Raw genomic sequence first — 21,671 nt, 5'->3', positions numbered from 1 at the left:
AGGAATAGGGGTGAGACAGGTGGTAAAAGGCCCCTGGGAGCCCTGAGCCTGCCCACCCTGGGGCAGGGCCATCATGGAGAACTGCTATAAGGAACTGGGACCCAGGGGATGAGGCAGTAGTGGTCAGGTGAAATGGGCAGGGGTTGTGAAGGCCCCGGGAATGAGGAGGTATGGCCATACTGGCTGGCCGGCCATACCGGCTGGAGCACCAGTCAAGGTGGGGAGTCCAGAGAGAAGCAGGGGCTCTTGTGAGCCTCACTAGGGCTTCGAGCCTTATTCTTAAGGTGTCACAGGGGGTTTTCAGAAGGAGGGGAGCAAACTGCACTTTCTCTTTTACTAGGTGAAGGCCTCCCAGAAAACTGTCCAGGTCAGAGCTGCCTCGGGTCCTGCCAAGGGGACCCCTGGGAAAGGGGCCACCCCAGCACCCCCTGGGAAGGCAGGGAGGCCAGAGGAGGACTCGGAGAGCAGCAGCGAGGAGTCAGACAGCGAGGAGGAGACGCCAGCTGCCCAGACCCTGCTGCAGGTGAGGCCTGGGGAGGGAGAGTCCCACAGCCAGCACCCCATCCCAGGAGGCCTTCAGAGGGCTTGTTCTCTCGCTCCACACGCACCCCAGCCATGCTCAGAGCCCTGCGCCTTCTCACCATGTGGTGTGGTGTCTGCGGTGTCCTTAACCCTGTCCGCTCTCCTGTGTTTCCTCACGCCCACCGTCTAGTCTCCCTCCCCTGATACTGTTTCTCTCGCTCCAGGCAAAGCCCTCAGGGAAGCTCCCCCAGGTCAGAGCCACCGCAGCAGCACCTGCCCAGATGCTTTCCCCTGGGAAAGGGGCCCCTCCAGCACCCCGTGGCAAGGCAGGGCCTGCAGCCATCCAGGCCCAGACCAGGGGGCAGGAGGAGGACTCAGAGAGCAGCAGCGAGGAGTCAGACAGCGAGGGGGAGGCGTCCACAGCCGTGCCCCACACCACGAGCCTGGCTCAGGTGAGGCTGGAAGGATGCCTGGCCCGGCCCTGTGCGTCGCCTGAGAGACCCTGTGGGCCTCTCCTCCTCTGCACCCGGAACTGCTGCCCTCCATCCGCCCTGCGCACCTCCTGTCTTACCTCACACACATTCCTCCCAAGCCCCCTATCCTGACCCTGTCCTTTGTCACTCCCAGGCAAAGCCCTTGGGGAAAAACTCCCAGGTCAGAGCTGCCTCAGCCGCAAGCACGGGGCCCTCAGCGAAGAGCGCTGTCCCAGCGCTCCCTCAGAAGGCAAGGGCTGTAGCCGCCCAGGTGGCAAAGTGGGAGGAGGACTCGGAGAGCTGCAGCGAGGAGGAGTCGGACAGCGAGGGGGAGGCGCTGAGAACAGCAGCCTTGACCCAGGTGAGGCCCCTGCTGTCAGGCTCTTCTCTCCGGCTCAGTGCCGGAAGCCCCATCCCCCTCCGCTCACCATGCCTGTTGACCCTCTCTGTCTCTTTGTCTCTGCGTCTCTGCACAAAGCCACACTTTGGGTGCTCTCCCCTGAGCCTGTGTGTCTCGCTGCAGGCAAAGTCCTCGGGGAAAGTCCTGCAGGTCAGACCTGCCTCAGGTCCCACCCAGGGCCCCCCTCAGAAGGCCGGGCCTGCAGCCACCCAGGTCAAGACCCAAAGGTCCAAGGAAGACTCGGAGAGCAGTGAGGAGGAGTCAGACAGTGAGGACGAGGCCCCTACAGCCAAGACTCCAGCCCAGGTAGCTGCCCCCGCCGGGGGAGCAGCTCCACAGGGAGCTGTGGGGAAGGATGGCAGTGGGGCTCCAGCCCTGAGCGGATGGGGGCTCTGAGTCCAAGATCCTTCTGTAGCTTCTGACTTCTGTGTCCCTGCAGGCAAAATCAGCTGTGAAAACTTCTCAGACCAAGGTCTCCCCAAGGAAGGGCACCCCCATTGCACCCGCATCTGCCAAGGTCCCACCAGTGCAAGTAAGCGCACCAGCCCCCTGGAAAGCAGGAACGGTGACTTCGCCAGCATGCACATCATCCCCAGCCGTGGTCAGGGGCACCCAGAGGCCAGAGGAGGACTCTTCAAGCAGCGAGGAGCCGGAGAGCGAGGAGGAGACGGCTCCTGCCACATCTGTGGGACAGGTGAGGCGAAGTTCGTTTGGCTGGGTCAGGGCTAGCCCCCACATGGTCCTTTGGCTCCTGTGACATGCCTCTTTTCCATGTCATTCCAGGTGAAGTCTGTAGGGAAAAGCCTCCCTGTGAAAGCTGCCTCAGCGCCCACCAAGGGGCCCTCAGGGCAACGGACCACTCCAGGGCTCCCTGGGAAGGCAGGGCCTGCCGTGGCCCAGGTCAAAGCTGAGGTGCAGGAAGACTCAGAGAGCAGTGAGGAGGAGTCGGACAATGAGGAGGCGGCCTCAGCTGCAGCACAGGTGAGACCTGGGAGGAGCCAGCCTGCCCCACCCACACCGTCCTGGGATGGGGCTGGGGATGCACTTACCTAGGCTGCTCTTGCCCCAGGTATGCAGCAGCCTCAGCTCAGCCTCATTCCACACCTTCCACTCATCTCCTCCGCCCATCAGAGCTCCAGGGTCGAGCTCCAGGGTCTCCTTCATCACCTTTTGAGCTCCCACTGAGATTTCTTTTTACACAAGCTCTGTTAAGTACCCCATCTGCCAGGTGCCAACTTATCTGGGGCTCCTTTGGCCCTGGCCCTTGGAGTTGCCAGCCTAGATAGGGGGGCGTGGACATGTACAGATTATTTCAGTGTGGTATGATAGTAGGGTTGAGATGGAGGATGTGTGCCTAGGCTAGCAGGGCGTGGCACGTGATGGTGTCTAGAGGTTTTTGGGTAGAGGAAGACCTCTTGAAGAAGTGGCATCTAAACTGTGGGCTGAAAGAGTTGGCCAGGTGATGTGGAGTGTTCCGGGCAGAGAAACCAGCCTGCGCAAAAGCCAGGGGGTGGGAGAGTGCCTGGCTTTGTGAGTTTCCCCAAGCAGAACATTCTGGTGGGATCACTAGGGGAGACCATGTGAATGGCGAATGGTGGGAGGTTTGGAGCCAGGCTGCCTGGGTTCAAGTCCTAGCTCCACGTCCTAGCAAATGAAGTAATCCATTAGGGCCTCTGTTTATTCTTCTGTAAATTGGAAATCAACCTGCGCAGAGTTGAGAATTTGATGAGATCTCAGCTGCCACACCCGGCAAAGGGCCTGCACACAGCAAGTTCTCCTCCGTCTCCCTGAGGGAGCAGAATCAAGAGGTGCCTTCCAGCCTGGGAGAGTGGAGAGAAGTGAAGATATCTCACTCCCTATATTCACCCACCCACCATTTATCATTTTTAATTGTCACTCTTCTTTTCACTAACCACTCAAATTAGTCATTTCTTGTTTCCTTGTACCAAAGCACACATTTTTATGGATTTTTTTTTTTTTTTTTTTTTTTTTTTTTTGGTCCTGATCTCACTATTATCTTGTAGGACCCAAGGTCCTATCATTCCTTTACTGAGATTTTAAACTATTCTTGGCCTTCCCAGAGTCTCAGGTCAGTAGTCTCCTATCCTGTTTTTCCAAGCTACAGACATATTCCAGACCAATGCCTTAAAAGTTTCAGTGTGCCGATCACTTAATATCTGTCTTCCCATTTGAGCCTCCCACCTGTACCATGAGACAGTGTTCATTTACTTTGGTTTCTAGAAGAGGAAATTGGAACTTAGAGGAGTTGTTTGGTGACTTGCTCCAGCCCCACCAGCGCCTGCCTCCAAAGCCTTTGCCTTTCCCACTTCCTTCTGCTATATCTTGGCCAAAACTTTTCCAGCCACAGAAATGGTCATACTTCGGGGCCTTATTTTCTGTCAGGTAAAATTGAGCAGCCAGTCCCTCTCTATAGGGGCGTAGACTTTATAGCCTGATGCTCTGTCAGTAGCTACTGCCTTTCCTAGCTTCAAGAGGTCTGAAGAGCTTCTGCTAAAACAAGCAGGGCTGATAGGAGTCTTGTTGACCACCTTCTTTTCCTCGCCTTCATCTGAAGGATGAGGATAATAACTGTCTCTGTTGTGGGGTTATTATGAGGATTGAAATAATACTTGTATGGCCTCACCCGCAAAATGCTGTTCTATTCTGCTTAGCATTGCTGGGGTCAGAAATGAGTCACAATCTCTGATCTGCTCAGAAACACCCAGCCAGCTCAAAGTAAACCATCCATTGAGGGAATTGAGGTTCAAAACAAATTAACAGGACTTCCCTGGTGGCGCAGTGGTTAAGAAACTGCCTGCTAACGCAGGGGACACAGGTTCGAGCCCTGGTCCGGGAAGATCCCACATGCCACAGAGCAACTAAGCCCGTGCGCCACAACTACTGAGCTTGCGCTCTAGAGCCTGCGAGCCACAACTACTGAGCCTGCGTGCCACAGCTACTGAAGCCTGTGCACCTAGAGCCCGTGCTCCAGAACAAGAGAAGCCACTGCAATGAGAAGCCCGTGCACCGCAACAAAGAGTAACCCCTGCTCGCTGCAACTAGAGAAAGCCCACACGCAGCAACGAAAACCCAATGCAGCCAAAAAAAAAAAAAGATTAATTAAAAAAAAATTAACAAAGTCAGAGAGTCCGTTCTGGAAAACCAAATGTGCCAGAGACTCAGGAAGGAGATGATTCGTGACTTAAATATCATAGAAAGACAGCCCTTGTGTGAGAAAGGCAGGATTTGTTTGATGAATGGCCAGATAAGTGGTATGGTGCCTTCTGGGCCTGACCTTGTGATATATGTTGATCTCATGTCCTGTGACATTGTTACACATACTTACCAGTTCTAGTGGCTTTTGTAGATTCCTTAGGATTTTCTGTATACGGATCATGTCTGCAAATTAAGGGCAGTTTTACTTTTTTCTTTCTAATCCAGATGGCTTTTCTCTTTCTTGCCTTATTGCACTGGCTAGAACCTCCAGTAAGATGTTGAATAGTAGTGAGGAGAGCAGACATCCTTGCCTTGTTTTTAATCTTACTGGTAAAGCATTGTCTTTCACTCTTTAAGTGTGATGTTAGCTGTAGGTTTTTCATAGATGCCCTTGATCCAGTTGAGGAAGCTTCCTTCTATTTCTAATTTGTTGAGAGTTCTTATCATGAATTGGAGTTTGGTTTTTATCAAATGCTTTTTCTCTGTTGAAGTGATTTTTCCCCCTTTGTTCTGTTAATATGTGTTACATTAGTTGATTTTCGGGTATTAAATCAATGTTTCATTCTTGGGATAAATCCATCTTGGTCATAGTGTATATTCCTTTTTATTTGTTGCTGGATTTGGTTTGCAAATCACTTGTTAAGGATTTTTGTGTCTGTGTTCATAAAGAATATTGGTCTGTAGATATCATGTGATATCTTTGCCTGGCTTTGGTATTGGGTGATACTGCCTCATAAAATTAGTTGGGTAGTATTTTCTGCTCTGTTTTCTGAGAGTTTGTGTTGGATTGGTATTATTTCTTTCTTAATAGAATTCATCAATCAAGCCAACTGGGCCTGGGCTTTTTGTGGGGGGGGGGGTGATTTTTAGTTACTAAGTCAATTTCTCTAATTGATATTGGTATATTCAGATTTTATTATTCTTGAATCACTTTCTATTTTGTACCTGTTAATAGTTGTGTGCACAGTTAATAATTTGTGCCTTTCTAGAAACTTTTCTGTTTTCATCTCAGTTGTCTAATTGGTTAACATAAATTTGTTCATAATATTCCCCTATAATCCTTTTAATATCTATAGGGTCTGTAGTGATGTCTTGCTTTCTTTCCTAATTTTTGGTAATTTGTGTCTTCTGTTCTGTCTTCTGTGCTTTCTTTCCTAATTTTTGGTAATTTGTGTCTTCTGTCCTATTGTGTCTTCTGTCCTTCTTGGTAAGTTTAGCTAAAGACTTATCAATTTCTTTCTTTTCAAAGAAACAACTTTTGGCTTCATTGATTTTTCTGTATCATTTTCCTGTTTTCTGTTTCATTAATTTCCACTGTGATCTTTATCATTTCTTTCCTTACTTTGAGTTTGATTTGCTCTTCTTTTTCTAGCCTCTTAAGGTAGAATCTTAGATTTTTTTTCTTTTCTTTTCTTTTTTAAATTTATTTTGGCTGCGTTGGGTTTTCATTGCTGGGTACGGATTTTCTCTAGTTGCGGTGAGCAAGGGCTACTCTTCGTTGTGCTGTGTGGGCTTCTCATTGCGGTGGCTTCTCTTGTTGTGGAGCATGGGCTCTAGGCACGCGGGCTTCAGTAGTTGTGGCACACAGGCTCAGTAGCTGTGGCTCGTGGGCTCTAGAGTGCAGACTCAGTAGTTGTGGCGCGTGGTCTTCGTTGCTCTGAGGCATGTGGGATCTTCTCAGACCAGGGCTCGAACCCATGTCCCCTGCATTGGCAGGTGGATTCTTAACCACTGCACCACCAGGGAAGTCCCTGGAATCTTAGATTTTTGATTGTATCTCTTTCTTTCTAATGTAAACATATAAAGCTATAAATTTCCGTCTGAGGACTGCATTAACTTTGTCTCATGAATTTTGAAATGTTTTTTTTTTTTTGCGGTATGCGGGCCTCTCACTGTTGTGGCCTCTCCCGTTGCGGAGCATAGGCTCCGGACGTGCAGGCTCAGCGGCCATGGCTCACGGGCCCAGCCGCTCCGCGGCATGTGGGATCTTCCCGGACCGCGGCACAAACCCGTGTCCCCTGCATCGGCAGGCAGACTCTCAACCACTGCACCACCAGGGAAGCCCGAAATGTTGTATTTTTAAATTTTTATTCTTTGAATGTATTATTAAGAAGTGGCTTAACTTCTAAATATATGGAATTGTACAGATTTCTTTTTGTTGTTGATTTCTGATTTAATCCTGTGTGGCTGGAGAATATATTTTGTATGATTTCAGTCCTTTTAAACTTTTAAGACTTGTTAGGTCAACTTAGACTTGGTATCTTTTGTTTTGTTTTTGTAAGTCTATGTAAAAAACATTACTCTCCTCTGGATGACTTGAGTTCTGTGCTGCTAACCACCTTACCCTTAGTCATACATAGTCCGTGCTTTAGAGAGTTTTCTTTCTTCAATTCATGACTGATAATTTCACTTGGTCCCATGCGAATGAGGGAAGCTGGGTTGTAGGGCATATCACTGTTCAAATGACATCTCTGAAGGAGACAGGGGCCTTGAGATGATGCCAAATTCCTCATCCGATTTCACATTAGCAAGGCTTGCTTTCACACTCTTATCAAGGATTTTGCTTTTTGTTGCTCTTATGTCTATAGTTCTGTTTATAGACTCTGACAGGCTTTTAGGGGGTTCCTTGAATATCAGTTTAGTTTAGGATAAGCTGAAGAAAACCTCAAACAACAGTCGTTTTCCTTTTTGTTCTGCCATCCTGAGTACTTGGCTCGCATCTCATAGACTAAGATGGCTGCTTGAGCTCCAGCTATTACCTCGGCATTCCAGGCAGCAGAGAGGAAGAAGACACATTTCCTACGTGTGTAAGAAAGTCAAATGTATGCTTGACTTACATCCATTAGCCAGAAGTTAATCACATGGCCACCTAGCTAAAAGGGAGCCTGGAAAACACCTTTGCTCTGGGTAGTCTTATACTTAGCTAACAGTAAGAAAAGTTCTCACAGTAATAAGTTTGAGTGCTTATTGTGTGCCAGGCACTGTGTTAAACACTGGGAATCTCCCATTTAATCCTCACCGTCCCTATGGGTAGGCCTCATTTATTCCCATTTTATAGAGGAGGAAACTGAGGCCCAGTGAGGTCAAATGATTTGCCCAGGTTCACACAGCTATTACCGGAGGAGCCAGAACCCAGACTCAGGCATCTGACTCCAGAATCGGCATTCTTGGCTACCTGCTCTATTGCATCTCACCTCCTTTCCGTAATTCCCTTTTCTCCTTCCAGGTGAAGACCTCAGTGAAAACCACTCAGACCAAAGCCAACCCAGCTGCCACCAGAGTGGCTTCAGCCAAAGGGGCAGCATCAGCTCCTGGAAAAGGGGTTTCTGCAGCTGCTCAAGCCAAAGTGGGGTCCCCAGCCAAGGCAAGTAGGACCAGCGCCAAAAGAGGTGCCAGGGTGGGATGTAGAGGAGGCCAAGCAGTGGCCCCAGCCTGGACAAGGGTTCTGCACAAGCGAGAGTGATCTCCCCACAGCCATGCCCTGGGTGGGGCTTCACTTAAGGGCAACTGTACTTTCCTCTTCCTTCCCCAATACTGTTCCCTCCTCATGATTCAGGTAAAGCCACCAGCAAGAGCCCCCCAGAGCAGTGCCGTCTCTGGCAGGGGCCAGGTGTCTGTGCCGGCTATGGGGAAGGCACTGGCTGCAGCAGCCCAGGCCCAGCTGGGGCCGGTCGGGGGCCCACAGGAGGACTCGGAGAGCAGTGAGGAGGAGTCGGACAGTGAGGGAGAGGCGCCCGCTCAGGTGAGGCCCGGGTGGGCAGAGAGCAGCCCTGTGCTTCCCCTCTGTGCCAGGACCTGCCCACAGCACAGCTACACATGCCCCATCCATCTCCCGTCGCCCTTCCCTGACTCCGCTTCTCTCACTCCAGGCAAAGCCCTCAGGGAAGACCCCCCAGGTCAGAACTGCCTCAGCCTCCACCAAGGGGTCCCCCAGGAAAGGGGCTGCCCCAGCACCCCCTGGGAAGGCAGGAGCCCCAGCCGCCCAGGCCGGGAAGCGGAAAGAGGACTCAGAGAGCAGCAGCGAGGAGGAGTCAGACAGTGACGGGGAGACGCCAGCAGCTGTGCCCCCAGCCCAGGTGAGGCCTCACGAGGAAGCAGCTACAGTGCCAGGCCTCTGAGCCACCTACTCCTGCATCAGAACGTGGGTTCAGGGCCAGGTGAAGAAGGAATTAAGACCAGATTAAGGCTCTGACCCCAGGATCCTTTCCCCCAGCTGCTGTACCCCATGTCTCCTTAGGTGAAACCTGCTGTAAAAACCCCCTAACCAAGGCCTCCCTGCTGAAAGGTGTCCTGTGCACTCCCATATCTACCAAGGTCTCCATAGCACGAGTGGGCACACCAGCCCCATGGAAGGCTAGGCCAGCAACTCCTGCCAAGCCCCCAAAGATGTCACAGGGCCATGAGGAGGCTTGGACTGTGATGCAGGTACCATGAGGCCCTGGGAAGCTGGAGGAAGTCACATCCCTCACCTGGGCCTGGGACCTCCTGTAGGCATGTGTATCTCTCAAGGAGAGCTCTTCTAGCTTAACATGAAGCCTGGGGAGTGGGGAGAGGGAAGGAATGAGCAACTGACTTTTATCTTGACCATTTTCCCTCTGTCTGCTTGCACAGAAGAAGTTCAGGGTGACAAACTCCAGGACTCAGACATGTGATGGCAACAACAGGCTCAGGCCTGGTAGGGGTGATAGATGGCAACTGACATGGAGCCTTGGTGTCAGGAGAGACAGTAGGGAGTGGTGGCAACTAGGACAAACTGGAGAGCCCTTGTCTCATCTAGAAAAGCAGTCCCTGTCAGCTCCAGCCAGTTATGACCTGGTGGAGATGGACCTTTGTAAGGCCAGATCTTCCATTTCTTTTTTTTTTAATTAATTAATTTATTTATTCATTTATTTTTGGCTGCATTGGGTCTTCATTGCCGGGCGCACGCGGACTCTCTCTAGTTGCGGAGAGTGGGGGCTACTCTTCGTTGGGGTGCGCGGGCTTCTCATTGTGGTGGGTTCTCTTGTTGCAGAGCACGAGCTCTACACACGCAGGCTTCAGTAGTTGTGGCTCACAGGCTTAGTTGCTCCGCGGCATGTGGGATCTTCCCAGACCAGGGCTCGAACCCGTGTCCCCTGCATTGTCAGGTGGATTCTTAACCACTGCGCCACGAGGGGAGTCCCTTGATCTTCCATTTCTTAAGGGAAGCTGGAAATCCCTGTTCCACGCTGAGCTCCAGCCCCTCATAGATTTCTGTTTTCTTCATGAGTAAACAAGCACCAAGAAGTGTAAGTGCTCCTAGCACTAACCTCTCTGCCTTCAGTGCATCAGACCACTGCTGAACACGCTGTCTTATTGATAGGGACAAAAGGATGAAACATGTTGGCCCTGCCCTCAAGGAGCATATAGTCTGTAGGGCAAGACAAGGTGACTGGATTATTGGAGAATATTCTGGTTGTGCTCTGATGGTGCTGGGAAAACAAGTGTCTGAGAGGCCAAATGAGATGATTGAGCTGAGCTTGGAGGAAGACCTGGGGTTCCCTAGACACAAAAGTAGAGAGAGACCCTCCAGGTTGGGGAGGGGAGTGTGGAAAGGGAGGGGGGATGTAAAGTCAGGTGGGTTCAGCAAAGGCCAGCTGTCCTGTAGGCAATAGTCACTTCTAGTTGCTTGTTACCAGTAACATTTATGGGGACCTAAATGCCAGACTAAGACACAAGGGTCCCAGCCACGTTTTGGACTGTGGTGCTTTTTGTAAAGTTTCTTTTGTTTGTTTTTTAATTTTTTTTTTTTTTGGGGGGGGGCTGCATTGGGTCTTCGTTGCTATGCTTGGGCTCTCTCTAGTTGCAGTGAGCGGGGGCCACTCCTCGCCGCGGTGTGCGGGCTCCTTATTGTGGTGGCCTCTCCCATCGCGGAGCACGGGCTCTAGGTGCGCGGCCCTCAGCAGTTGTGGCTCGTGGGCTCCAGAGCACAGCCTCTGTAGTTGTGGTGCACAGGCCTAGCTGCTCCACGGCATGTCGGATCCTCTTGGACGAGGGCTCGAACCCGTGTCCCCTGCATTGACAGGCAGATTCCCAACCACTGCACCACCAGGGAAGTCCCTGTAAAGTTATAAACAGGTTATTGTATCAGTCGGGACATCCTAATCTGCAGGAGAAAACAGAGCTACTTCACAAGCGCTTAGATGCTAAGGGGATTGGTTATCTCAGTGCACAATGTTTCAGAATAAGGTGTCTGTAAAGGTGGTTCCTTCAGCTCGGCATCATCAGTGACTCAGATTTCTTCCGTCTCTATGCCTCGTGTGCCTCATTGTCACAGCAGGGCTGCAGCATCTCCTAAAGAGCTAGGAAATCCCCCAGTTGACTTCCCCTCCCCTTGTCTCCTTGACCAGATCTAAAGCATGTGCTCTGCCCGCCCCCTGCCACCCCCCAAAAATGTCACTCACTGATGAGAGGCCTGCAGTTCCTGTGACTGGCTAGGAGAAGGAGCCACCCTCTCCAAAGCCTGTGGTGGGGACCCCCAGAACAGAGTCAGGGTTCTGTGAGCAAGGAAGCCATGGGGGTGTGGCTGTTGCAGTGTGCATTGTAGTTGATTCATTTTAAAAATTGGGAAATACACAAATCAGGATCTTCCAGCTTTTCTTAAGAAATTGGAGGCTCAGGCAGCATGGGTCCTGCTTTTCTGAGTGGTGAAAGAGGGGCCTTCGCACCAGTAGGGAGGCCCAGAGCTGCCCTCTGCACCTGCCTGGGCTCCCCTGAGCTGGTCACCAGCAGTGCCTTGCTGATTAATCACTGCTCTCCGAGTCATCCTCTGGCTCCTGACGGCTCTTCCCAGCCAGCCCGCCCCCCTCGTCTACGCCTGGCCCGGGAGGAGGGGGGCAGGAGGGGATCACAGCTGCTCGGACCACCCTCAGCCAACTCCTGCTTGTAGCTGGGGCTGTGACAGCCAGGTGTGAGCTGTGCTGGGGCCCCTGGCCCCACCCCTGCCACTTCGTCCCGGGCCACTATCACCTCTCATTCAGATGCCCGGCCAACAGCACGCCAGCCCTCAGGTTTTAGTTGTGTCTGACTCACACATCCCTTTCACGTTCAGAGTCAGCTCCGGAGGAAGGATAGACAGAGTGGAGACCTGTGTTCCCAGTAGCTGGGAGGCATGCCGGGCCAGCAGCTGTGCCCCCCGTGTGTATATAGGGGGGTCATGCTATCTCCCCCGGAGACTGAGGGTCGTTGCTCTCTGGCCGTGGTTTCCCCACCCCGGCCTCTCAGTTGTGCTTCCCGTTGGCTAACAAATGCCCCCTCACCCACCATATGCTTGTCCCGTCAGAAGGAGGGTAACTCCAAAACTGCCAGAAGCAAGACCCTGGCCCCAGCGCCCCCGGAGAAGAAGGCAGAGGGGTCCTCAATCAGCAGTGATGAGCTGCCAGCAAGACAGGTAGGCCAGGCATTGTCTCTGAGGACCCTCGGGCTCAGAGCTGGGTAGGTGGGCCCGGGCATGGGGGCAGATCTGTCCCACTTAAATAGCACTTCCCAGTTTCCTGAGCTCTTTCCTCTGTTTTAACACGTTCATCCTCACAATAACCCTGGGAGGCAGGCAGCAGAGCCAAGGCAGCAGGGCCAGACGGTGTAGGGTCAGAGCCGGCGGCCCCGCCCACCAGCTCCAAGGCCCGGGCTTGCCTTAACCATGCTGAGGCCCGGCTGTTTCAGCTGTGAACAGGCAGGGTGGCAGTCCTGCTTCCCCGCTCTGCATGCTGGCACAGGTACACAGCGTGCCGCCCGACAGGGAGGGCCTGTGAAGGCAGGAGGGCACGTGGTGGTGCATCAGGAGTCAAGGCCCAACAACTTGAAGTGATTTCCCCAGACTCCTGTGACCCATAAGGAGCCAAGGAAGGGGCAGACGCTGATACCCCTGCTTCCTGTTGGGAACTGGGAGCCTTCTCTGCAGGTCCTGTCAGAATCCCACAGGCCTGGTCCCAGACCGCACTCACACACCTGCGGCCCATCCTCACACGCTGCCGGCCGTCCTCCCCTGACTCTACCCCTGAGGGCGGCACCAAGCCCACCTTGTCTGCCCAACTCCAGAGGCCCACTTTCACCTGGCAAGTGTCTGAGCTTCTGTGTGAACCCCAGGCCTCGCGTGCAGCTGGCACTGCCCTTTGTCCTCCTTTAGCCCCAAGTTCCTAAAAGCTTCTGCCAGGCCCTTCGGAGATGCTGGAGCCCACAACCCCCAGACCAGTGGGTCTCCTTAACCAGCTCCCCTTAAGGACTTGCCTGGCAGTCCAGTGGTTAAGACTGCGCTTCCAGTGCAAGGGGCACAGGTTCCATCCCTGGTCGGGGAAATTCCGCATGCCACGCGGTGCAGCTGAAAAAACAACCAGCTCCCCTTAGATGTACCACGTGCTAATCAGTCCATCGGTAGAGTCAGATGCCATTTGCACACCCCCAGTGCTGGGGTGCTCACTGCCTTTCTCTCCTTAATAGCCTAGATTAGAAAAATAACCATGAGCAACTCCATCTACCATTGGTCACTTTCTGAGTGCCAAGGACTGTGCTAGACCCCATACTTTCATTATTCTGTTTAATCCCCACAACAGACCTATGAGGATAGGTGCTTCTTGTTGGTTTTTTGGGGTTTTTTTGTTTTTGCAGTACGCGGGCCTCTCACTGTTGTGGCCTCTCCTGTTGTGGAGCACAGGCTCTGGACGCGCAGGCTCAGCGGCCATGGCTCACGGGCCCAGCCGCTCCACGGCATGTGGGATCTTCCCGGACCGGGGCACGAACCCGTGTCCCCTGCATCGGCAGGCGGGCTCTCAACCACTGTGCCACCAGGGAAGCCCTAGGTGCTTCTTTTATTCCCATTTTGAGGAGGAAGGAATGAGGCCTAGAGAAGTTGGGTGAGCTGCCCTGGTGTCACAGGGCTGTAACAAGGGGACAGACCTGGTGTTTGAACCCAGGCTGTCCGCTCTCTGGCACTACCCCGACACTCCCCTCTCCGTGGCAGGAAGGAAGCAGGGCTTGGACACTGCCCTCTGGCTCTCTGGAGCCTTTTGGGGGCTGCCTCCTTCTCTGAGTAGGATCGAAACAGCTGGGGGCGGGGGCCCTTCGCCCTTCTCTGCGGGGGTGGACTAACACAATTAATATGAACATCATGCTTAAACTGAACCATTTAATTGGTACGTTAGTCCTCAGTATTCTGGAGTCCCTATTAAAAAAGAGGAAAGAAAAAAGTCAGCACTTTGTGCATTCCCCGGGAGGATTCAGGGAAGATGGCACGGCCTGGGGAAGCTGCAGCCTCCTCCTAACTGGGGCATTTTTATCTCCTTAATCCCAAGCTCACTAATTATTATTATTATCGTTATTATGCGTTTATCAGGCACTTCTCTGTTGACGAGTTTCACTGTTTTTATTATTAGCCCGTCCGTGCGGGAAAGGGATTGATCCCAGGGTGGTGGGCAGAGCCCCAGGCTGGGAGGCAGAGAGGGGATGTGGTCCATTCCCAGGCCCCCTCACTGTGCCTCAGCCTCCCCCCATGCAGGGGATGGGGCCTGCCCCCTTGCTCTGAGGGGCACCTTGGGGGGTGGTCCGTGGCTCAGCCCTGTTGTGCTGGCATTCACCCCAGGCCAGGGTCTGTGCTGGGATCTGGGGTAAGTACCAAATTAAGAAGACTAGGCCCTGCCTTCAGAGTTTTAGGTTGAGTCAGAAAGAAAGAAGAGACCTGTAAGAAACTAAATGAGGGTGTTAAATCAGAGGCTTAGCATGGTTGGTCCTGGAAGGAGTTCCTGTCTGGTGCCTGGAGGACTAGCTTCCAGCCCTGTCTCTGACACCAGTTTGCTGGTCACCCTGGGTAGGGCCACTTGCTCTCGCTGAGCTTCAGCCTTCTCAACCCCTGGGGTGAGATTCCCTGGGGGCTGGTGAACCGTGGAGGCTCCAGACCACATCCCTGCGAGTGGGATTTCTCATCTCCCTGGGGTGGAGTGGGCCCAGGATCTGCTAACCAGTCCCAGGCAGCTGTGGGAGAGGCTTTGGAGAAGTGCTACCGTCCAGAGCTCGGGTACCTTCATGGCCATGTCCCTTGGAGTCAGCAGCCTGGGCTAATCCACCCGACCCCTGCTCTGCCCCAGACTGGAATGAGGGCACTCTTGTGATGCGCTCAGCTGTGACTTCTAGAAGGCCCCCGGGTTTGGTCCTACAGGCGTCAGACCCTGTAGTAGGAAAGGAGCGCCTGCATTCCCTCTGGGCCCTCACTGCGCAGCACCTACACGGGGTGTCCAGCCAGATGTTCGGGCTGCTTCCATTTCCAGTGCGTCTTTTCTGACGTACCCCAGAAAGAAAGCCCTTGTCACCCCTGTGTGTACTGGGCAGACCAGAGGCCCTCCGGTGAGTGAGCCCAGGCTGGGGTTACTAATAGCCCTTTCAGCAGGTGGGACAGTGAGGCCCACGAAGCTCAGGGGCTGGGCTACAAGGTGAGGTCGTGGCAGAGGTGGGATCAGAAGTGCATCCCACATACCCCTGGGCAGCACAGCCCTCCTTCTGAACCCTCCCCAGTCCAGGGCTCAGCCAGGGTCCCCCTCGTGCCCCGGCCCCCAAAGCCAGGCCCCCTGCCCAGCCCCCAGCCCGGGGGAGGGAGGGGTGCAGGGCGTGGGCAGGTGGAACAGGGAGGAGGCTTCTGCTGCGGAGCTGCTTTTAACATCCCAGACACTATTGTTTGCCTCAGTGGGCTTGCTGCCTCTCTTCATCCCCGACAATCTGTTCCTCTGTCTTCTCACATATATATAGATCCCCCCTCCCTCAACTGTAAGCCTTCTCCCACTTTCCATCTTCTCTCTTTCATCACGTGGGAAGGAAGGCTCTGGAAGTGGCAGATCCGAGCAGCCATGGGGGAGGCCGTTTGGCAGGGGTAGGAAGGGCCCAAGCCCAGCAGAGCTTCCCCCCTTGGGCGGGCCCCTTTCTGCTTTCCTTTTTACTTTACCTCTCCAGCAGCACCCTGGGAGGAGGTGGAGTCAGGCTCAGGAGGTGGGCAGAGACCTGGGTCTCAGACCGTGGCCGTGAGCAGCTCCCGCCTGCTGCCCTCCTCTCCCCGTGGGGGTGGGGCTGGGGCCAGAACCCAGACCGGCCCTGACCTTTGGGGACTGGAAAGTAGGCTCCCCAGATGCCCTCCTGTGCAGTGAGCATATTCACTGGAGCTGTGGTTCCCAGGCATCTGTAGAATACCAGGTGGTCCTGCTTTCTTTCTCTTTGTTTCAGTGTCTCACTGGAAAATGCAAAGCATACCCACAGATAGAACAGTGTACAGAGCTCCCAAGTGCCATCCCCAGCTTTGGTAGTTCTGAACTTGTGACCAAGCTTGTTTCATCCAAACCTTCAACTCACTTCCCCAACACCACTGAATCCCTTTTTTTTTTTTTAAGCACAATCTCTAAAAAGTTGACCCACCTAGTTAGTGTCCCCATTTCCCCAGTTGTCTCATGAATGACGTTTTCTATATCTGGCATGGTCAGATAGGAGTCCATGTAAGAGCCACACACTGTACTGGGTCCCTTCGGTCTTACTCTGTTGATTTTCCCTGTGTACTTTATTTGTTGAAGATACTGGGCTGATGTAGTTGGGTTGCTGCATCCTGGCCACACCCTCAGGAGGTGGCATCAGACTCTTGGGCATGGGTCAACTAGATTGTGAACAACTCCCCGGGTGAATCATGTATAACAACCAGGCAACTGAGGGGGGCGCTGCTGGGAGCGCCCCATGCGGCAGGTGTCTCTGAAGTCAGCCAGAGGAGGGAAGCTGAATTGCACGTTCTGGCCCTGACTCTGCTTCCGTTGGGCCATGTGACCTTAGGCAGCTCTCCTCCCCTCTCTGGACTTGTGGTTTTCCCATCTGTATGGTGGAGCTAACGCTGCTGACCTCAGGGGTTTGTGTGAGGGTCAGATGGGCTCCTGTGAGCTGTGAGGTGCTGTGCGGGGTCTTAGTGGGTGTGTGGACTGGGAGTGAGCTGGGAGTGCCCTGGGCAGCTAGAATGACCTCTGACTGTGCCCAGCCACCCCAAGCTCTCTGGACCCCTTGCCTTATAAAACCCTCCCCTACCCACCTTCCCCTTCCTCTTCCCCTGGCCAAGCCTTTAATCACTGGGGGGGTGTGTTTTGTTTTTGTTTTTCAAGGTGATTAAAACCCCTCTGATTTTTGTCGACCCTAATCGTAGTCCAGCTGGCCCAGCTGCTACCCCCGCCCAAACCCAGGCTACAAGCACCCCGAGGAAGGCCCAGGCCTCAGAGAGCACACCCAGGAGCTCCTCTGAGAGTGAGGATGAGGACGTGATCCCCGCTACGCAGTGCTTGACTCCTGGTGAGCACAGGCCCACTGTGCAGGGCTGACTCCCCTGCTGCAACTGCCAGACACACGCACACACACCCGCGTGCACACACACATGCACACACACCCCCACTGGGCTGGCTCAGGAGAAGTAGCTGCTGGGGCTTCTCTGTGCTGGCTCCAAAGGGTAGATCCCAGACCAGAGGCTAGAAGCTGCAGGGACCAGGTTTGTAGTATAAGGAAGAGCTTTGTAACAACTGACTGACTGAACATGGAGAGGGCTGTGAGGTAGTGAGCCTTCCGTTCCTGGTGGCATGTAAAGGGGAGGGGTTAGGTAATCCCTAAACAGAGACATGTAGGGAAGGATTCCTGGAGACAGGACCAGATCTGGGATTTCTTTGATTTTTTTTTTTTTTTTTGCGGTACGCGGGCCTCTCACTATTGTGGCCTCTCCCGTTGCGGAGCACAGACTCCAGACACACAGGCTTAACGGCCATGGCTCATGGGCCCAGCCGCTCCGCGGCATGTGGAATCTTCCTGGACCGGGGCACGAACCCGTGCCCCCTGCATCGGCAGGCGGACTCTCAACCACTGCGCCACCAGGGAGGCCCTTCTTTGACTTTTGACAATCTGTGATTCTAACAGTGATAGCAAGAAAATGGTTAATTACTATTATTATTACTAGAACACTTTTTAATGAAGATATTAATACCTGATCTTGGTAGGCTAATTAAGAAATGCAGGTTAGCACAAAAGAAAAAACCTCACTTGGAATCCCACTGTCCAGAATAATTACTGTTAACATTTTACGACTATTAACTTTGCAAAAACCTATGATAACGCCATGTGTTTTTAGTGAGACCACACTGTACATACGCTCAGTAATCTTTACTTGGTGTGTTGTGACGTTACATATTTACAGCATGATGCCTGCTGGCTACAGAGTGGTCACCGGGGCGGGATCCTGCAGTTTGCTTAGCCAGCACCACGTTGGAGGAAGCTGAGCGTTTTGTTTGGGGTGTTTGGCTAACATGAACAGTGCTGCAGTGAACATGTGTAATCGAGCCTCTGCACATGACCAAGGCCGTCCTCAAGAGAGACTGTTTTACATGCGCGGAGAGTCACGTTTGGCTCCAGTGCTCTGCCTGTTGCTCAGGAGGAGCGGCCTGGCCAGCGGCGGGGGCGGGGGGGTGGCTGAAGGTGGCGAGGACGAGGCCTGGGGTGACAGCCACAGCAGTCGTGTCATCTCCCTGTCATGTGGAGACAGTGGCAGATCCTGCCTGGAAGGCTCGGGAGGGGATTTAACGGGCTTCTACCACAAAGGCCCTGGGCACCGCTCAGGATGGGCTGAGAGATTGGGTGTTGCTCCTCCGGGGAGGCCACGGGCTCCTGTGCCCTGACGCAGCCCCTCCCGCTCCGTCTCAGCCATTAGGACCAGCGTGGCAACTGTGCCCACAGCCCACCCCAGGGCAGCCCTCAGAGCCAGCATGGTGGGGGCCGGCAGCAGTGAGGACACCAGTCGGGTGTCTGAAGGCAAGAAACAGGAGACGCCAGCCACTCAGGTACCCGACGGACCGGGGGGCGCTGTGCGGGCTAGCAGGGTTGCGGGGCTCCCTCGTCTGCCCCCACTTCCCCACAGGGCTTCTGGGTGGCAGCGCAGTTGCTTTCACCCGCCCCCTCGAAGCCAGAGCCTTTCCTGGCCTGGGCGCAGCCCTGATCCGAATTAGCCTTGCGTGATCTGGCACGTGGCACCCGGGCAGAGCCAGCCCTGCTCCCTGAGTCCCTCAGCAGCTTTTTCAACAATGTCAGGCCTTTGGTTTGTTTTTTCTCTCCCGGTTTGAACAAAAGTTTGCCATTGTCAGTATTTGTCATAGTGACCATGAGCGTTCTTCCCAGGCTTCACGGATTTCAGTGCATTTTTATTTATTTGGTCCTTGCTGGAACTTAAAAACCGGGCAGGGGAGAGTTAATGGCTCATCATTCAAATGATGAAACTGAGCACCACGCCCTCAGCAAGACGGTCCAGATGTGACCAGGATCAGGCAGGGTCAGAATCGGGGCTCCTGCCTCCCAGTCCATTGCTCTTGGGGCTGTAGGGTTTGTTTCCCTGACCCCTTGTGCCCGCCCGTTTTTTCTGAGAAGGCAGGAGGAGGGAGAGCTGGGGAGGCGGCAGCAGGACTTGGGCACCTCCACTCAGAGGGGCTCATCACGAGCTACAGCTCAAAAAGAGCTTCCTGGGAGCATGGGTGCTGAGTGGGTGGCTGGCTTGTGGTCACGGCACCCAACAACCTGCATCCATGTGGCCGTTCAGCCAGCAGATGGTGCTGAGCATCTGTCCATGTGGGACACTGAGGATACAACAGGAAGAAGACAAGGAGGGTCCCTGCCCTCGTGGAGTTCCCAAGGCGGGGGTCAGCCATGAAACAAGGAGACCAGAAGTTAAAGTACTCACCAACTAGGGAACCGGGGGATGACCTGCTTTAGAAAGGATGGGCCGGGGTGGCCTCCCAGAGGAGGCAGCACTGAGGCCGGAGAAGCAGCCAGGCCTGGGCGAGCTGGGGAGCCCTCCAAGCAGGGAGACCCAGGTGCAGGGACCTCTGGGGAAGCACTTGGGGGTTGGAGAGCTGGAAGAAGCTGGGGCGGAGGGGCCAGGCCTGACAACGCATGGTGAGGGCCTGGTGAGGGCCGCGGGGGGCCTGGAGGTTTCAGCGAGGGATCACACCCAGGTTTCGTTCCGTTCTCTGTCCTTGGCCGCTGCCGTGTGTGGGAAGCAGGAGTGGCACCAGGGAGACCGTTAAGGAGGCCGTTACAGCCACGAGGCTAGAGGCGCAGATTGAGTGGTGGGGCCTCCGGTGGAGCCTGAGCTGCTTCCCTCCCCTGGGCTGGGAGCTGTCTTTGGACCTCTGAGAACGCTATGATTAGCTCATAACCTGAAGCCTGGCACCATTTTCTGCCCAGATGGTGGCGTTGCCCCTTTGCCCCTCAGTCCTCCACTCCAGCCCCAGGTTCCTCTTGCAGCTACAGGTCCCCTTCCACCCCAGCCAGACAGGATCTGACCAGGCTGTGGCATGGTGGCATCCTGGGAACTTGGGAGTCTCAGGGCTGCCTTTGGCTGTCCACAGGTGACAAAGAGGAACCCAGCTCACCTCCCGCTGACCCAGGCTGCCCTGAAGGTCCTTGCCCAGAAAGCCAGTGAGGCCCAGCCTCCTGCTGCCAGGACCCTGTCTTCAAGTGGGGTGAGCTGGGGGAGCTGGGGGCCAGGCCCCACTCTGGAGGGGACGGTCATCAGAGACCACAGAGGGTAGAAGGCAGGGCCCAGGCAGGGGCCTGAGTCCCAGCACCAGCACTTACCAGCACTGGCCTTAGCACACACGCTTACCTCCCGGGCTTCTGCTGCCCGTCTTAGAGAGTTGTGGGAGGATTAAATGAGGCCTGTGTGCGAAGCAGCTAACACGGTGCCCGGCCCTTAACTGAGGTGTTCAGTAAGCACCAGATCTTATTTCCCCTAATTTTTCCTTTCACCCTTTCTCCTCTCACCAAATTAGACTGACAGTGCTCGGGGAACACTGCCCATGACGAGTCCCCAGAGCACCCCCGCGCAGGCCAGAGGGGCCAACAAGCTCAGAAAGCCTGAGGTTCCTGCAACCCAGCGGGCCATAGCCACTCCCTCGGGACGCCCCAAGGCCAAGGCCTCTGGGACCTCAGATGACAGCAAGGACAGCAGTGGCAGCTCTTCAGGGAGTGAAGAAGATGCTGAGGGGCCCCAGGTGGCCCCATTGACCCACAGGCCAGGTGAGGGTCCTGGGAAGAAAAGGCTGGGGGACCTGGTGGAGCCCTCGCCTCAGGCCTCTGCTTTGTATCTCCACTTGTTCTGCGACTTTGGCCTAGCCATCCCACACAGGGTCTCAGTTTACCCAGCTGCACAACCCCATAACAGAGTTGGTCCACATGACGTTAGAGGCCTTCCTACTAGGCTGTTTGGCCACTCCCAACTTTTTGGTATCAAGCTCCCCTAACTGAGGCCCCAAAATCCCAGGGCCATGCCTCCCTTGGGAATTAGGTTTTGGCATTCAGGTGTCTCACTTGGAATGCTGTGAATAGCAGTAGACCTTGGAAGGGAGCAGATGAAGCCTTGGGCGGGAGGGTGAGGCACATACACAGGGACCAGGCTGTCCTGGGGCCCTCCTGAGGGCTCCGGCCTGTCTAGCTGGCACAGGGTACCTGGGACTCCCAGTTAGGATACCTGTACTTCTCCAGTAGGTCCAGCCCCCTCCAGGAGGGAGACGTTGGTGGAAGAGACCACAGCAGACTCCAGCGATGATGAGGTGGTGGCACCTTCCCAGGTAACCGCGAGGGAAGGGGCTGGCAACCTTGGGGGCCTTGGGGCAGGAGCCCCAGGCCAGGCTCTTGCCCACCTGTGCAGTTGTAGGCCGAGGCCACTCCCTGGCTCATAGGTCTGGGCTCTTCCTTTTCCCAAGGGCCCTGGGCAGGGTCCTGTCCGTGTGGAGCCAGGCTGGCTCCTGCCCCGAGGCCCCTTTTCAACATAAAGTCGTGAGCAGCGGACTCTTGGAGTCTGTAGACAGGGCTTACCTTGATTTAGGTGATCCCCATATAAAAACGCTCTTTAACAGATGGGGTTTCTTTTAAGGTTATCATCTGTACGTAGCCAATGCTAGTGCTTTTCCATTTGCATTAGTAATAAGAAGTTTCCTTTTTAAATGTGCCTGTTAAAACTATGTATTAATTAAAATAGTGCAGGAGGTACTCACAGAGGGCTGGTG

General features: G+C 54.3%; 1 protein-coding gene across 6 annotated transcripts in view; it reads left to right on the top strand.

The window, feature by feature from the left end:
• TCOF1 (treacle ribosome biogenesis factor 1) overlaps positions 1-21,671 on the top strand; it is a 39,317-nt gene that overhangs the window by 12,094 nt on the left and 5,552 nt on the right. For 3 of the 6 annotated variants that reach the window (XM_060008532.1, XM_060008527.1, XM_060008526.1), the window contains 15 exons: positions 341-523; positions 747-974; positions 1,150-1,356; positions 1,519-1,701; positions 1,835-2,089; positions 2,179-2,376; positions 7,838-7,975; positions 8,168-8,353; positions 8,481-8,687; positions 11,912-12,019; positions 16,740-16,923; positions 18,316-18,452; positions 20,013-20,126; positions 20,436-20,682; positions 21,148-21,233. In XM_060008532.1, coding sequence (XP_059864515.1) covers positions 341-523; positions 747-974; positions 1,150-1,356; positions 1,519-1,701; positions 1,835-2,089; positions 2,179-2,376; positions 7,838-7,975; positions 8,168-8,353; positions 8,481-8,687; positions 11,912-12,019; positions 16,740-16,923; positions 18,316-18,452; positions 20,013-20,126; positions 20,436-20,682; positions 21,148-21,233 — 2,661 coding nt within the window. The remainder of the gene's footprint in view (positions 1-340; positions 524-746; positions 975-1,149; positions 1,357-1,518; positions 1,702-1,834; positions 2,090-2,178; positions 2,377-7,837; positions 7,976-8,167; positions 8,354-8,480; positions 8,688-11,911; positions 12,020-16,739; positions 16,924-18,315; positions 18,453-20,012; positions 20,127-20,435; positions 20,683-21,147; positions 21,234-21,671) is intronic. The other 3 variants (XM_060008530.1, XM_060008529.1, XM_060008531.1) reach the window with 3 other exon arrangements.

Source organism: Delphinus delphis, chromosome 3 (assembly GCF_949987515.2).
Source record: "Delphinus delphis chromosome 3, mDelDel1.2, whole genome shotgun sequence".
NCBI classification, from domain to species: domain Eukaryota; kingdom Metazoa; phylum Chordata; class Mammalia; order Artiodactyla; family Delphinidae; genus Delphinus; species Delphinus delphis.
The sequence above is the reverse complement of the archived record's forward strand: the minus strand, read 5'-3'. Positions and strand labels throughout refer to the sequence as shown.